Source organism: Oncorhynchus mykiss, chromosome 3 (genome assembly GCF_013265735.2).
Source record: "Oncorhynchus mykiss isolate Arlee chromosome 3, USDA_OmykA_1.1, whole genome shotgun sequence".
Taxonomy (NCBI): domain Eukaryota; kingdom Metazoa; phylum Chordata; class Actinopteri; order Salmoniformes; family Salmonidae; genus Oncorhynchus; species Oncorhynchus mykiss.
The window spans coordinates 12,372,579-12,389,899 of record NC_048567.1 but is presented as its reverse complement, the minus strand read 5'-3'; the positions used below and the strand labels follow the sequence as shown (position 1 = coordinate 12,389,899).

Below are 17,321 nucleotides of genomic sequence, written 5' to 3'. Positions count from 1 at the left end.
TGTCATGACTTTAGAAGCTTCTGATAGGCTAATTGACATCATTTGAGTCAATTGGAGGTGTACCTGTGGATGTATTTCAAGGCCTACCTTCAAACTCAGTGCCTCTTAGCTTGACATCATGGGAAAATCAAAAGAAATCAGCCAAAACCTCAGAAAAAAAATTGTAGACCTCCACAAGTCTGGTTCATCCTTGGGAGCAATTTCCAAACGCCTGAAGGTGTACAAAAATAGTATGCAAGTATAAACACCGTGGGACCACGCAGCCGTCATACTGCACAGGAAGGAGACGCGTTCGGTCTCCTAGAGATGAACGTACTTTGGTGTGAAAAGTGCAAATCAATCCCAGAACATCAGCAAAGGACCTTGTGAAGATGCTGGAGGAAACAGGTTAAAAAAGGTATCTATATCCACAGTAAAACGAGTCTTATATCGACATAACCTGAAAGGCCGCTCAGCAAGGAAGAAGCCACTGCTCCAAAACCGCCGTTAAAAAGCCAGACAACAGTTTGCAACTGCACATGGGGACAAAGATCGTACTTTTTGGAGAAATGTCCTCTGGTCTGATGAAACAAAAATAGAACTGTTTGGCTATAATGACCATTGTTATGTTTGGAGTTAAAAGGGGAGGCTTGCAAGCTGAAGAACACCATCCCAATGGTGAAGCACGGGGGTGGCAGCATCATGTTGTGGGGGTGCTTTGCTGCAGGAGGGACTGGTGCACTTCACAAAATAGATGGCATCATGAGGCAGGGAAATTACGTGGATATATTGAAGCAACATCTCAAAACATCAGTCAGGAAGTTAATGCTTGGTCACAAATGGATCTTCCAAATGGACAATGACCCCAAGCATACTTCCAAAGTTGTGGCAAAATGGCTTAAAACCTGTTATGGCCTAGGGGAACTCCCCATTCAGCTGAAAAGGTGGTGCGGGAATTAAAAAATATTATTTAGAAATATTTAACTTTCACACATTAACAAGTCCAATACAGCAAATGAAATATAAACATCTTGTTAATCTACCCATCATGTCCGATTTTTAAAATGTTTTACAGCGAAAACACAACATATATTTATGTTAGACCACCACCAAATCAACAAAAAAAAACAGCAATTTTTCCCAGCCAAAGATAGGAGTCATAAAAGCAGAATTAGAGAAAATGAATCACTAACCTTTGATAATCTTCATCAGATGACACTCATATGACATGTTACACAATACATTTATGTTTTGTTCGATAATATGCACATTTATATCAACAAATCTGGGTTTACATTGACGCCATGTTCAGAAATGCCTCCAAAATATCCAGAGTAATTACAGAGTGCTACGCCAGATAACAGAAATACTCATCATAAACTTTGACGAAAGATACGTTCTACACATAATTACAGATACACTGGTTCTTAATGCAACCGCTGTGTCAGATTTTTTTAAACGTTACGAAAAAAGCCTACCATGCAATAATCTGAGACGGCGCTCAGACGTAAATATATTTCTCTGCCATGTTGGAGTCAACAGAAATACGAAATTACATCATAAATATTCTCTTACCTTTGATGATCTTTCATCAGAATGCAGTTCCACAATAAATCGTTGTTTTGTTCCATAATGTCCAATATGCTGCATTTGCTAGCACTTTCAGCTCACGTGCCCAAAAGCTGACGCTGGTCCAGGAGAACTCGGACGAAAACTTAAAAAATATATATTCCAGGTCGAATAAACTGGTCAAACTAAGTAGAGAATCAATCTTCAGGATGTTATTTTCATATATATCCAATAACGTTCCAACCGGAACATACATTTTCATCTGCAGCCAAATGGAACGATGGTGATATCAACAGACGAACGCGCAACAGGCAAATTGCATTCTGCCAGGACAGTGACTCATTCCCCTCCCATTCGGTCAAAGTTCACACCAGAGGCTCCATTCCACGTTCTACTGAATGAGGACATCTAGTGGAAGGCGTAGGAAGTGCTAACAGATCCATATCTTATTTGGAAGTGAAGAGGCGATGACTTAAAATTAGACCCGCATTCAGAATTTCACTTCCTGTTTTGAAGATTCCCTGCCCTATGAGTTCTGTTATACTCACAGACATAATTCAAACAGTTTTAGATACTTCAGAGTGTTTCCTATCCAATAGTAATAACAATATGCATATATTAGCAATCTAGGACAGAGTAGGATGCAGTTCACTATGGGCACACAATTCGTCCAAAGTGAAAATACTGTCCCGACTTCAACTGTATAATGTCACTTTTATCTGCAATATGTTAGGCTATTATTTGTTGTGTGTGTGTAGCAGTTTTACACTTAAAGCTCATCGTAACTACGCAGTAAGCACACACACTTCTCCCTAGTTTCTCTCTGACAACCACATGCACAAACAAGAACTCACACCCTCTTTCTCTCAAGAGAGAAAAAACACCCACATACACTTGTCTCGCAAAGACAGACAAATAGCTAGACCTACAACACATACAATCACACACACACTGAATACAACAATAGGCCATCTAAATGTCATACCACTGCTCCAGCGCAGATGGAGAAATGTTGATTCATTGTTTATTGATCACATACAGAGACACACAGAGAGAAAGAGAACACACACACACACAGAGATACACAGAGAGACACACACACACAGAGACACGCAGAGTGAAAGAGAACACACACACACACACAGAGATACACAGAGAGACACACACACACAGAGACACGCAGAGAGAAAGAGAGCCCACACAGGAGCTTGAAGCACAGAGGATTCTTTACACACCCACATGCACTCTGGCACTGTAACGTGCACATGCAAACACACACAACTCTAAAATGGACGAGCCCAATGCAACTCACTCAAAAAGAACTCCCAGACCTTATTTTACCCCTTCATACTATACAACATGACACAGAGACACACACACACGCTCAAACACACACACAATGCGTCATTGATAATTGGCGTGAGTAGATAATAGCCTTTGGGGAAAGGCAGCTAACCAAACCATCGCTCCGTCTCTTTAGAGACACACACACACGCACGCACGCAAACACACACACGCAAACACACACACGCAAACACACACACACACACACACACACACACACACACACACACACACACACACACACACACACACACACACACACACACACACCCACCCACCCACCCACGGTTCTCCTGTGGGATTACCTCCTGTCAATACTGTCCTATTGTTTATTAGATAAACTGACACACACACCAGAACACACACACAGCAGAATGATAGAATTGACCGTACTGGTGCAGTGGTAGCCTATCCTAACTGGGACTGTACCCCTTCTTACAGTCAGACGGCACTGCAGAGATGGGCCTGAGAGGATTCATGTCAGTAGCATTCTCTCAAAGACAAAACACCAAATGTCATTCATCCTCCCATCCTCTCTTTCAGAGGCTTCCCCACTCTCTATCTAAACCCAGTCTCAAACAATGATGACACGCACACACCCAGCGAGAGATGGGGGAAACGGTCCGTATGTGGCCTACATTACATACAGTATATCCTGTATTTTATACCCATTTAAACTGAACTGATTTCCCGACTCTGACCCAACAGTCACCGACCAGCCCTTCCTTGTTACTGTAAGAACTGGGTCAGTGCTATCCCTAACCTAACCTTAATCCCTACTGTTACCCTAAACCCTAACCCCTACTGTTACCCTAATCTTAATCCCTACTGTTACCCTAAACCCTAACCCCTACTGTTACCCTAAACCCTAACCCCTACTGTTACCCTAAACCCTAACCCCTACTGTTACCCTAAACCCTAACCCCTCCTGTTACCCTAAACCCTAACCTTAATCCCTCCTGTTACCCTAAACCCTAACCCCTACTGTTACCCTAAACCCTAACCTTAATCCCTACTGTTACCCTAACCCCTACTGTTACCCTAAACCCTAACCCCTACTGTTACCCTAAACCCTAACCCCTACTGTTACCCTAAACCCTAACCCCTACTGTTACCCTAAACCCTAACCCCTACTGTTACCCTAAACCCTAACCTTAATCCCTACTGTTACCCTAAACCCTAACCCTTACTGTTACCCTAAACCCTAACCCCTACTGTTACCCTAAACCCTACTGTTACCCTAAACCCTAACCCCTACTGTTACCCTAAACCCTAATCCCGACTGTTACCCTAAACCCTAACCCCTACTGTTACCCTAAACCCTAACCCCTACTGTTACCCTAAACCCTAACCCCTACTGTTACCCTAAACCCTAACCCCTACTGTTACCCTAAACCCTAACCCCTACTGTTACCCTAAACCCTAACCCCTACTGTTACCCTAACCTAAAGTATTTTAAAATGCCAACTTCAATGGGGTAGGGAGGTCCCAAGGAGCAAGGAAAGCACGGACTGTAAGCCCTGCTGAACAGACCAGACATCCCAGTACCCTCCCTTCACTAAAATGTCACTTAACTCATTCTGTTTGACGAGTGAAACGACCTGTCCAGAAGTCAATCCCTGTTCCTTAAATATGAATTTGGTGGAAAATGAAACTAGGTAACCATTTTCACGCTGCTGCTACAACAAACAGTGCATTCACGTTTCGAAAGCTCTTCCATTTCACGATGCCAACCTAGGTCCTCGCCTGGAGTTAAACACAATAATCAAAGCCTAGTAGTCACATTAAATAATCAGAACATTATAATCATAGCATATCTCACCCCCCTTATCCCGCTCCCTGTTTCTCTGCCCAAAACTCATCCCTCTCAGTTCCTCTACCCCATCTCATCCCTCCCCCTGTTCCTCTACCCCATCTCATCCCTCCCCCTGTTCCTCTACCCCATCTCATCCCTCCCCCTGTTCCTCTACCCCATCTCATCCCTCCCCCTGTTCCTCTACCCCATCTCATCCCTCCCCCTGTACCTCTACCCCATCTCATCCCTCCCCCTGTTCCTCTACCCCATCTCATCCCTCCCCCTGTTCCTCTACCCCATCTCATCCCTCCCCCTGTACCTCTACCCCATCTCAGCCCTCCCCTGTTCCTCGACCCCATCTCATCCCTCCCTCTGTTCCTCTACCCCATCTCATCCCTCCCCCTGTTCCTCTACCCCATCTCATCCCTCCCCCTGTTCCTCTACCCCATCTCATCCCTCCTCCTGTTCCTCTACCCCATCTCATCCCTCCCCTGTTCCTCTACCCCATCTCATCCCTCCCCCTGTACCTCGACCCCATCTCATCCCTCCCCCTGTTCCTCTACCCCATCTCATCCCTCCCCTGTACCTCTACCCCATCTCATCCCTCCCCTGTACCTCTACCCCATCTCATCCCTCCCCCTGTACCTCTACCCCATCTCATCCCTTCATGTCCAGGCTGTCTCCCAGTGTGTCTCACCTGTCCCGGGGCGTCCCATGATGATGTCTTTGCATGGTGTGGGGTGCAGGTTCTCTGCAGGCAGTATGAGGGGCAGCAGGGCTGTAGGAGAGGGGTGACAGGCCACTGGCTGCTGAACCTCCCCCCCAAACGAGCCTGTCCTCTCCGTCCTACCCCGCCCTTCCCCTGGGCTGGCTGGGTTGGTGAGGGGGGGTCCCGAAGAGGGGGGCGTGATGGAGATGCAAGCCAAAGTGGGGTAACCGGGGGTGACGGAGGTCAGGGAGGGCGAGGCGGATGACACCAGCACTAGGGTGGGGGTGGGGCTCTGGAGGAGGACGGTGCCGTTGGTTGCCGCGGCAGCAGCAGCGTTGATGGGTACAGGGACTTGGAGAGTGGAGACAGGCTGGGGAGTAACGCTGTTAAGACTCTTAGGCTCACCTACTCCCCCCCCCCCACGGCCTAACGGACGCTCTGTGAACTTGGCCAGAGGAACCTCCGGGTTCCGCACGATCACTGGAGAGTCCCGCAAGGCCTGCTGGGATGTGGGGTGGAAACGGCAGGGGCCTGAGTCTGGAGGGGAGGGGGGAGTTGGGGACACCAGGAGGGGAGGGGGGGAGGTGGCGGGGGAGGAGGGGGGCCGGCTGGTTGGTGTGCTCAGCCCTCGGGGACCGGAGAAGGTGGGTGTGTAAGCGTGGGTGTGTGCTGGGGTCTGGGGGGAGAGGACGGGGAACGAGGCAGGGTTCAGGTCCCCCTGCTCCAGCTCAGGTTTGGGGGGGTAGTCGTGGTGGGGGTGGGAGGAGGGAGGAGGGGGAACGTCTGTTTTGCGTTTGCTAGGGCTCATGGGGACAGTGAAGGTCAGGTTAGTGTGGAAGGACGGCTGGACCCCTGAGGTATGCCTCTCCCTCTCTGCCCCCCCAGGGGTGCCCAACTTTCCCCCTGTGGCACTGGGGTGTCTGTGTCTGCGAGGAGGGGGGAGGACGGAGGAGGCGGTGATGGGGGAGAAGTTGGCGGGACGGAATCCGAAGAGGGGGGAGGGTGAGGGAGAAGGGGCAGGGGAGAAAGGGGACTGGTTGGAGATTGGGGAGAAGGAGGGGGTCCCAGAGTGAGAGCTGCCCAGAGACACCAGCATGGTTGCTGCCTCACACTCGTCAAAGTCAAACCTGGAGAAGTCATGGGGTAGGAGGGAGGGCAGCACCAGCCGAGGGCGGGAGTCTCCTCTACTGCTGGCCTCGCTGCTGTCTCTGGACGTCTCATCCCAGTCAAACCCACGCAGGTCTGAGGGGGTGACCGTCCCCGAACTGCTCCCCCCTTCTCCTCTCCCCCTGTCCCTCTCTCCCCCTCCCTCCATCTCTTTAGTTCTCATGGAGAGGTGCCGTGAGCAGTAGCCTCGTCTCTGGGACTCCTTCATACAGCCCTCTCTGGAACAGAGGCGTCTCCACTGCTTGCCGTTGAACTTCTTGCGGATACCGTTAGGGGTGCACACCACGTCCCCCTTCTTGTACTTCTGCAGGGCGGCCAACAGGGGGGTGCGGGAGCGCGAGGAGGAGGCTGAGGAGGAGGTAGACCCCCCTCCAGGGGTAGGGGTGGGGATCTGGGAGGGGGTCTTGTCCAGGGGGACCAGGGTGCTCTTGGAAGGGGGTAGGTGTGGTGGGGGGGTCATGCCCAGGGCCTCAGGGCCAGGCAAGGTGAGGGAGGACAGGTGAGAGCCCAGTGGCGTGCCCAGGCCCTGGACCAGGTGTTGGGAGGAGGGGTAGCTGTGCCCCCCGAGGAGGGGCTTGGAGAGGATGTGGCGATGCTGGGTGCCCATAGTGAACCTAGACATCTCCATGTCCTCCTCTGGTGTTTGGGGCTGTTTCTGTCTCTCTTGTTCCCGCTCTTGTTCTATCTCTCTGTCAGGGTAACCCTCTCCAGTGATGGTGACAACGCTGGTCGTTACCAACGAGGAGGGGTGGGGCGGGACGTTTCCATAGTGATGCCCCCCCACCACCCCATCTGGAGAGAAGCTATGCACCAACCTCACCCCCCCTCCCATCGGCCCACCCAGCGCCATCCCAATACTCAGCTGGCACACCTCCCTCTCCACCTCCATCTCCTCCCTCCTCTCCCTCTCCTCCCTCTCTCTCTCCCTCTCCCTTTCGCTCCCCCCTGGGTGAGGCATTTCCCAGGGGGGAGTCAGCAGCCTCAGGCTCTGTCTGGACACCCATACAGCCTGGGCCTGCGCCCTCCCCCTCTTCTCCTCCATCCCTCCCTCCTCCTCCCTCCCTCCATTCTCCAGCGCCTCTAGATCCTCACACAGTAGCACCCTGTAGGGGAACGACACGGCAGGGTGGGGGTCTACCTGGGACAGCACCCCTTCTCTGTATAGCTGAGGTGTCCCCTGTTCACCCCCATCTCGCCCCCCTCCCCCTCTGAAAGGCACACATACGCGTGTCCCGATGGCCACGGACGCCGTGCCGGGTGGAGGGGCGTCCAGGATGAACTCCACGCTCGTCTCCTCCCCCCCCGAGTGTGCGGTCCCCCCCTGAAAGGGGTAACAGAGTATCCCCTCCTCCCCCTGCAGCTGGATATCAGCGCTGCCCCCACTCACCCGCCGCACCACCCCAGCCCTGAACATAGGAGACAGGGGTCCATCCCTCTCTCTCTCCCTCCCACCTTGCTCTCCGTTAAGTCTGTCTCTCCCTCGACAGCGGGCTAGAACTCTCTGGTTCTTCAGGCCTTTGGCCAGGGCATCCGCCCCGGACAGACTGCCCTGGTAGGGGGCTCTAGCAGGGCTGGTACTGGGCTGGGAGTTCACCTCCAGATCGTGCTCGCTGGCTGTATCCGTGGATACGGAGCGCACTGAGTTAGGGGCACCCTCTGCCTCTGTCTCCCCACCCTGGGGGTCTCTCTCTCTTTCCTGGGGGGCCACACTGCCATTGTTGGGCCCTATGGAGGCCCCTGTCATCCCCTGTTCCCCCGGGCCATGGCTGTGGCTGCTAGCGGCTACCCTCCTCTCCTCATTGGACACACTGGGGGCTAATGAGTGGCTGACTGAGCTGCTACTATGGCTGTTACTAATGCTGTTAATACCATTAATAGTAGTGTTTGTCCTACTACTGTTACTAATGGTATTACTATTGTTATTACTGTTAGTACTACTGCTGTTGATGATGTTAATACTACTGCTAGTACTACTGTAGTTACTGTGGCTGTTGTGCATGGGGGCAGGGGTGAAGGTGAGGCTGGGCGTGTTGCTACCAGCATAGTGTTCAGCAATGTACTTCTTCTTGGGGACTCTGGCCTTGAAGGTGGCTGTTTTTCTACTGGACATGGAGGTAGGGCTGGGACTGGTAGTGGGGGTGGGGATGGTGAGGGTGTTGTTATGGGAGGAAGTGGGGGTACTGTTAGGCCCCCCTGGTTTCCCCCCAACCCCCCCTCTGCTGTCCTTGGTCTTCTCTTTAACTTCAGGTTGCCTTGGCGGCACCTGCTCTCTAGGCCCCTCCTTCTTTGGGGTCTCGCTGCCTCTGATTGGCTCCTGCTGAGAGCTTTCAGAGGAGGTTGTGGATTGTTTCCGTGGCAAGTGGGCGGGGGTCGTGGATTGAGGCTGTCCGTCTTGGTTCTCCTTCCTGAGTTTGTTCCTGTTGTCCCTCTCTGGGGGGGTCTCTGTCGCCCCTCTCTTCTTCCCCCCTTTGGCCCGCGTGTAGGGGGGAGAGCATCCCCTCTGTCTCTTTAGTGGCTTCATCTCTTCACCTCGTCTTTTCCTTTCTGCCTTTATACTCTGTGGGGTGAGTGCTGACGGTTGCTCTCCTTTCTTTGGCTCGTCTTGTTTCTTCTTCTTCTTTCTGTTCCGTTCGCCCCCTGGTCTTCTGCTCTCTTTTTCACTGCCCCTTTTCCTTCCTTGTTCTTTTCTCTGAAATTCAGACTAAAAACAGAGAGAGAGAGAGAGAGAGAGAGAGAGAGAGAGAAAGAGAAAGAGAAAGAGAAAGAGAAAGAGAAAGAGAGAGAGAGAGAGAGAGAGAGAGAGAGAGAGAGAGAGAGAGAGAGAGAGAGAGAGAGAGAGAGAGAGAGAGAGAGGGAGAGAGAGAGAGAGAGAGAGAGAGAGAGAGAGAGAGAGAGAGAGGGAGAGGGCAGGTGGTAATTTATTATTGTCATCATCAAAAATGGCTGAGATTACAAAATGATGTCATACCTGGAAGTGTACTGCACTGAATGACTTCCCACCGACCGGCTCATAACACCACCATTCACCTCCATGTAATCCACTAAAGTGTGTGCATGTGCATGTGCATGCGAGTCCTGGATATACATTCATGTTGACTGAATTTGAGGAAGTAAAGAGTGTTGATGATTCCCACTCCAGCTAATGACGATCTTTCAAAGGCCACAGTTCCTAACATTTGTGGATGAGCCTCCACCAGCTAAACAGAGCTTTTACAGATGTAACATCATTGAGGTTAAACTAGAAACTGAACACGTATTATTTAATACATTAGCTTGGTCACTATGACTCAATACATATGGTTTTACATCTGAGCACTTCTCTTGTATTACAAACTAACACACTCACTCACTTACTCACTCACACGCACACACAATCCAGGTTGTGCAGTTCAATGCGACATGTGTGTGCCTGGGCTCACATTTACACATCAGGTAAAAACACACACACCAATACATGGGGCATAAACAGGTATTTTTTTAACTCCCATCAGACAGTGGTGGTATATGGTGGGCAGGGTGAGATCACTCACACACAGGGGCCGAGGGCTGATTACACACAGAGACGGCTACACACGGCAGAGAGAGAGAGAGAGAGAGAGAGAGAGAGAGAGAGAGAGAGAGAGAGAGAGAGAGAGAGAGAGAGAGAGAGAACAGAGGGAGAGATGGAACAGAGAGCGAGAGAGAGAGAGAAGAGTAAGCCAGCTGTACAATAGGTCTGCCTTTCCCATATAGAGTCATAGGGATTTTCCACACTCATTTTAGCACACCCGGCCCTACTCTCTCTTTCACTCTCTCTCTCTTTTATGTCTCCTTGTCTCTTTTTCGTACTGGCAAACACAGACACACATTTTGAATAATCTGGCATGGTTTAATGTGCTCATATTGGGAAAATTTTAACCCTGGCACACGGTCAGGCACACTATTCAGTGATGCGCAAAACAAAATAGACAAAAACAGTCACACACACACACACACACACGCACACACACAGAGGCAAACACACACACAGAGGCAAACACACACACAGAGGCAAACACACACACGGATGTAAACACGCACACATTTCTCGGAGACGAAGTGAGGTTTAGGCTAATGGGAGAATTCTTCAACAGTCATTTTAAGACACACCGTGTTTTAACTGTTTGTTGCTAAAAACGAATCACACACGTACACAACCCACATACACAACCCACGTACACAACCCACGTACACAACCCACGTACACAACCCACATACACAACCCACGTACACAACCCACATACACAACCCACATACACAACCCACATACACAACCCACGTACACAACCTACGTACAAAACCCACGTACACAACCCACGTACACAACCCACGTACACAACCCACATACACAACCCACGTACACAACCTACATACACAACCCATGCTTCCTGTTGTACACCCTAACCTCTTTAGTATTTAGTTTAATATCACTTCCTATGAGGCTGTTAGAAACTCCCTCAGCCTGTCCCACACTCTCAGGCCCCTGGTCGTCCCATTACGGGTTTTGGCCCTTTCTCTCCCTTCGGCTCAAATAACCGGATAGCCTGATTCATTTATTAGAATGACACCTGGCCTGAAAGTAGAGCAATTATGGTTACGTTGTGAGGAAAACCTCCTGTCCCTAGTTGTGGTGAGTGTAGGGACGTTGTGAGGAAAACCTCCTGTCCCTAGTTGTGGTGGGTGTCACGTTGTGAAGAAAACCTCCTGTCCCTAGTTGTGGTGAGTGTAGGGACGTTGTGAGGAAAACCTCCTGGCCCCTAGTTGTGTTGAGTGTAGGGACGTTGTGAGGAAAACCTCCTGTCCCTAGTTGTGGTGAGTGTAGGGACGTGGTGAGGAAAACCTCCTGTCCCTAGTTGTGGTGAGTGTAGGGACGTGGTGAGTGTAGGGACGTGGTGAGGAAAACCTCCTGTCCCTAGTTGTGGTGAGTGTAGGGACGTTGTGAGGAAAACCTCCTGTCCCTAGTTGTAGTGGGTGTAGGGACGTTGTGAGGAAAACCTCCTGTCCCCTAGTTGTGGTGGGTGTAGGGACGTTGTGAGGAAAACCTCCTGTCCCTAGTTGTGGTGGGTGTAGGGACGTTGTGAGGAAAACCTCCTGTCTCCTAGTTGTGGTGGGTGTAGGGACGTTGTGAGGAAAACCTCCTGTCCCTAGTTGTGGTGGGTGTAGGGACGTTGTGAGGAAAACCTCCTGTCCCTAGTTGTGGTGGGTGTAGGGACGTTGTGAGGAAAACCTCCTGTCCCTAGTTGTGGTGAGTGTAGGGACGTTGTGAGGAAAACCTCCTGTCCCTAGTTGTGGTGAGTGTAGGGACGTGGTGAGTGTAGGGACGTGGTGAGTGTAGGGATGTGGTGAGTGTAGGGACGTGGTGAGTGTAGGGAGGTGGTGAGGAAAACCTCCTGTCCCTAGTTGTGGTGAGTGTAGGGAGGTGGTGAGTGTAGGGAGGTGGTGAGTGTAGGGAGGTGGTGAGTGTAGGGAGGTGGTGAGTGTAGGGAGGTGGTGAGTGTAGGGAGGTGGTGAGTGTAGGGACGTGGTGAGGGTAGGGAGGTGGTGAGTGTAGGGAGGTGGTGAGTGTAGGGACGTGGTGAGTGTAGGGACGTGGTGAGTGTAGGGACGTGGTGAGTGTAGGGAGGTGGTGAGTGTAGGGAGGTGGTGAGTGTAGGGAGGTGGCGAGTGTAGGGACGTGGTGAGTGTAGGGACGTAGTGAGTGTAGGGACGTGGCGAGTGTAGGGAGGTGGCGAGTGTAGGGAGGTGGTGAGTGTAGGGAGGTGGTGAGTGTAGGGAGGTGGTGAGTGTAGGGAGGTGGTGAGTGTAGGGATGTGGCGAGTGTAGGGAGGTGGCGAGTGTAGGGATGTGGTGAGTGTAGGGAGGTGGTGAGTGTAGGGACGTGGTGAGTGTAGGGACGTGGTGAGTGTAGGGAGGTGGCGAGTGTAGTGACGTGTTGAGTGTAGGGACGTGGTGAGTGTAGGGACGTGGTGAGTGTAGGGACGTGGTGAGTGTAGGGACGTGGTGAGTGTAGGGAGGTGGCGAGTGTAGGGAGGTGGCGAGTGTAGGGACGTGGTGAGTGTAGGGAGGTGGTGAGTGTAGGGACGTGGTGAGTGTAGGGACGTGGTGAGTGTAGGGAGGTGGCGAGTGTAGTGACGTGTTGAGTGTAGGGACGTGGTGAGTGTAGGGACGTGGTGAGTGTAGGGACGTGGTGAGTGTAGGGATGTGGTGAGTGTAGGGAGGTGGTGAGTGTAGGGAGGTGGTGAGTGTAGGGACGTGGTGAGTGTAGGGACGTGGTGAGTGTAGGGACGTGGTGAGTGTAGGGACGTGGTGAGTGTAGGGAGGTGGCGAGTGTAGGGACGTGGTGAGTGTAGGGACATGGTGAGTGTAGGGACGTGGTGAGTGTAGGGACGTGGTGAGTGTAGGGAGGTGGCGAGTGTAGGGACGTGGTGAGTGTAGGGACGTGGTGAGTGTAGGGAGGTGGTGAGATACGTGTTGGAGGAGTCAGGGGAGGGAGCTAGTAAGGGATCTGATCTCAAGCCTCAAAAATGTGTTTGGTTATGGTCATGGTCTTTAAAAATGCTCTTGGCTTCGGCTGATAAGAAAGCGGCAAGACTCTAAACCAACCTTTTTTTTACAAGGAGCACCTGTGCGCTTAAGTTGAAAAATGTTGGAGCGCACAAAGGAATGTAGAATTTTTTTTTGACGTAACAAGACGTTTTCTTTGTAGTAATGGTGCAAGCATGATGGTCATGAATCTGTGCTCAGTGTATTCTCCACTCAGGGGCTGCTGTACAGTGAAATAATCTTTGCAACAATCATCATCTGGGTGATTTCTTTTCTAGGCACACTGGTGGTTCTAAATTTTAATTCCAGGTTGCGCAGCAAAATATTTAGGCGCATTTGCGAGTAAAATGGTTGTACTGTAAAGCCCTTAGCGTGTGTGTGTGTACTGTGCCGTACTGTAAAGCCCTTAGCGTGTGTGTGTGTACTCTGCCGTACTGTAAAGCCCTTAGCGTGTGTGTGTACTCTGCCGTACTGTAAAGCCCTTAGCGTGTGTGTGTGTACTGTGCCGTACTGTAAAGCCCTTAGCGTGTGTGTGTGTACTGTGCCGTACTGTAAAGCCCTTAGTGTGTGTGTGTGTGTACTGTGCCGTACTGTAAAGCCCTTAGTGTGTGTGTGTGTACTGTGCCGTACTGTAAAGCCCTTAGCGTGTGTGTGTGTACTCTGCTGTACTGTAAAGCCCTTAGCGTGTGTGTGTGTGTACTCTGCCGTACTGTAAAGCCCTTAGCGTGTGTGTGTGTACTGTGCAGCCCTTAGCGTGTGTGTGTGTACTGTGCCGTACTGTAAAGCCCTTAGCGTGTGTGTGTGTGTACTGTGCCGTACTGTAAAGCCCTTAGCGTGTGTCTGTGTACTGTGCCGTACTGTAAAGCCCTTAGCGTGTGTGTGTGTACTGTGCAGCCCTTAGCGTGTGTGTGTGTACTGTGCCGTACTGTAAAGCCCTTAGCGTGCGTGTGTGTACTGTGCCGTACTGTAAAGCCCTTAGCGTGTGTGTGTGTGTACTGTGCCGTACTGTAAAGCCCTTAGTGTGTGTGTGTGTACTGTGCCGTACTGTAAAGCCCGTAGTGTGTGTGTGTACTCTGCCGTACTGTAAAGCCCTTAGCGTGTGTGTGTGTGTGTGTACTGTGCCGTACTGTAAAGCCCTTAGCGTGTGTGTGTGTACTGTGCCGTACTGTAAAGCCCTTAGTGTGTGTGTGTGTGTACTGTGGCGTACTGTAAAGCCCTTAGCGTGTGTGTGTACTGTGCCGTACTGTAAAGCCCTTAGCGTGTGTGTGTGTACTGTGCCGTACTGTAAAGCCCTTAGCGTGTGTGTGTGTACTGTGCCGTACTGTAAAGCCCTTAGTGTGTGTGTGTGTACTGTGCCGTACTGTAAAGCCCTTAGCGTGTGTGTGTGTACTGTGCCGTACTGTAAAGCCCTTAGCGTGTGTGTGTACTGTGCCGTACTGTAAAGCCCTTAGCGTGTGTGTGTGTACTGTGCCGTACTGTAAAGCCCTTAGCGTGTGTGTGTGTACTGTGCCGTACTGTAAAGCCCTTAGTGTGTGTGTGTGTGTGTACTGTGCCGTACTGTAAAGCCCTTAGCGTGTGTGTGTGTACTGTGCCGTACTGTAAAGCCCTTAGCGTGTGTGTGTGTACTGTGCCGTACTGTAAAGCCCTTAGCGTGTGTGTGTGTACTGTGCCGTACTGTAGGCTACAGTGCCTTGCGAAAGTATTTGGCCCCCTTGAACTTTGCGACCTTTTGCCACATTTCAGGCTTCAAACATAAAGATATAAAACTGTATTTTTTTGTGAAGAATCAACAACAAGTGGGACACAATCATGAAGTGGAACGACATTTATTGGATATTTCAAACTTTTTTAACAAATCAAAAACGGAAAAATTGTGCGTGCAAAATTATTCAGCCCCCTTAAGTTAATACTTTGTAGCGCCACCTTTTGCTGCGATTACAGCTGTAAGTCGCTTGGGGTATGTTTCTATCAGTTTTGCACATCGAGAGACTGACATTTTTTCCCATTCCTCCTTGCAAAACAGCTCGAGCTCAGTGAGGTTGGATGGAGAGCATTTGTGAACAGCAGTTTTCAGTTCTTTCAACAGATTCTCGATTGGATTCAGGTCTGGACTTTGACTTGGCCATTCTAACACCTGGATATGTTTATTTTCGAACCATTCCATTGTAGATTTTGCTTTATGTTTTGGATCATTGTCTTGTTGGAAGACAAATCTTCGTCCCAGTCTCAGGTCTTTTGCAGACTCCATCAGGTTTTCTTCCAGAATGGTCCTGTATTTGGCTCCATCCATCTTCCCATCAATTTTAACCATCTTCCCTGTCCCTGCTGAAGAAAAGCAGGCCCAAACCATGATGCTGCCACCACCATGTTTGACAGTGGTGTGTTCAGCTGTGTTGCTTTTACGCCAAACATAACGTTTTGCATTGTTGCCAAAAAGTTCAATTTTGGTTTCATCTTACCAGAGCACCTTCTTCCACATGTTTGGTGTGTCTCCCAGGTGGCTTGTGGCAAACTTTAAACGACACTTTTTATGGATATCTTTAAGAAATGGCTTTCTTCTTGCCACTCTTCCATAAAGGCCAGATTTGTGCAATATACGACTGATTGTTGTCCTATGGACAGAGTCTCCCACCTCAGCTGTAGATCTCTGCAGTTCATCCAGAGTGATCATGGGCCTCTTGGCTGCATCTCTGATCAGTCTTCTCCTTGTATGAGCTGAAAGTTTAGAGGGACGGCCAGGTCTTGGTAGATTTGCAGTGGTCTGATACTCCTTCCATTTCAATATTATCGCTTGCACAGTGCTCCTTGGGATGATTAAAGCTTGGGAAATCTTTTTGTATCCAAATCCGGCTTTAAACTTCTTCACAACAGTATCACACCTGCCTGGTGTGTTCCTTGTTTTTCATGATGCTCTCTGCGCTTTTAACAGACCTCTGAGACTATCACAGTGCAGGTGCATTTATACTGAGACTTGATTACACACAGGTGGATTGTATTTATCATCATTAGTCATTTAGGTCAACATTGGATCATTCAGAGATCCTCACTGAACTTCTGGAGAGAGTTTGCTGCACTGAAAGTAAAGGGGCTGAATAATTTTGCACGCCCAATTTTTCAGTTTTTGATTTGTTAAAAAAGTTTGAAATATTCCAATAAATGTCGTTCCACTTCATGATTGTGTCCCACTTGTTGTTGATTCTTCACAAAAAAATACAGTTTTATATCTTTATGTTTGAAGCCTGAAATGTGGCAAAAGGTCGCAAAGTTCAAGGGGGCCGAATACTTTTGCAAGGCACTGTATATTTCATTGGTATTTTATTCCGTTGTATTACTCCACACACTAGGAATTCAAGGTTAGTGACCATTCATCTATTCCTGGAAGCAGTGTTTCCCCTAGGATTTTTTTTCCAGCAGCGGTAGCAAAGATAGCGTAGGGGGGGCTTGGTAGTAGGCGTGGCCAATTGCACGTCTTCGACCAAAGATCTGAAAGGCCCTCCTATTGGCCACAAAGACAAAATGTTGGTTTTCTAAAGCTAATTTCCTGCAATTCTACGTATTTTGCCAAGGGGCTTAGAGAACATTTACAGACAGTTTTAAAGCAATTTTCCTGCAATACATGTGATTTTGCCATAGCTTATGCCATGTTCTAATTCTATCTGAGTGACTCAAACATTAGAACAAAATCAATGGGAGCCCCATGCCTTGGTGATTGTTATTTCTCAAAGATTATCTTATTTATAAGACATAGCTCCTTTATCTTTTCTACATACTTTATATCTGTTTGTTTGTCATTTAAGTTTACACTGATGTTTTACCATCCAGATCTTTTTATAAAAATCCCCCAAAATATTTTAGATTTTAAATTCTTCAAAGTAGCCAGCCACCCTTTGTCTTGATGACAGCTTTGTATACTCTTGGCATTCTTTCAACCATAACCACTTTTTTGGTTACTACATGATTCCATATGTGTTATTTCATAGTTTTGATGTCTTCATTATTATTCTACAATGTAGAAAATAGTAAAAATAAAGAAAAACCCTGGAATGAGTAGGTGTGTCCAGACTTCTGACTGGTACTGTATATATATGTATATATACTGTATATGTATTACATCCTATTTCTTGGAGTGGGGGCAACAATTTAGCAGCGGCGGCTTAACACTGCTAAATGAATATAGGTGAAACTCTGCCTGGAAGT

General features: G+C 49.4%; 1 protein-coding gene across 2 annotated transcripts in view; it reads right to left on the bottom strand.

The window, feature by feature from the left end:
• Positions 1 to 17,321, bottom strand: part of LOC110503596 (protein capicua homolog) — a 62,141-nt gene that overhangs the window by 41,082 nt on the left and 3,738 nt on the right. For both annotated transcript variants that reach the window (XM_036969319.1, XM_036969326.1), the window contains exon 2: positions 5,385 to 9,264. In XM_036969319.1, the coding sequence (XP_036825214.1) occupies positions 5,385 to 9,084 (3,700 nt within the window). In that variant the 5' untranslated portion in view covers positions 9,085 to 9,264. The remainder of the gene's footprint in view (positions 1 to 5,384; positions 9,265 to 17,321) is intronic.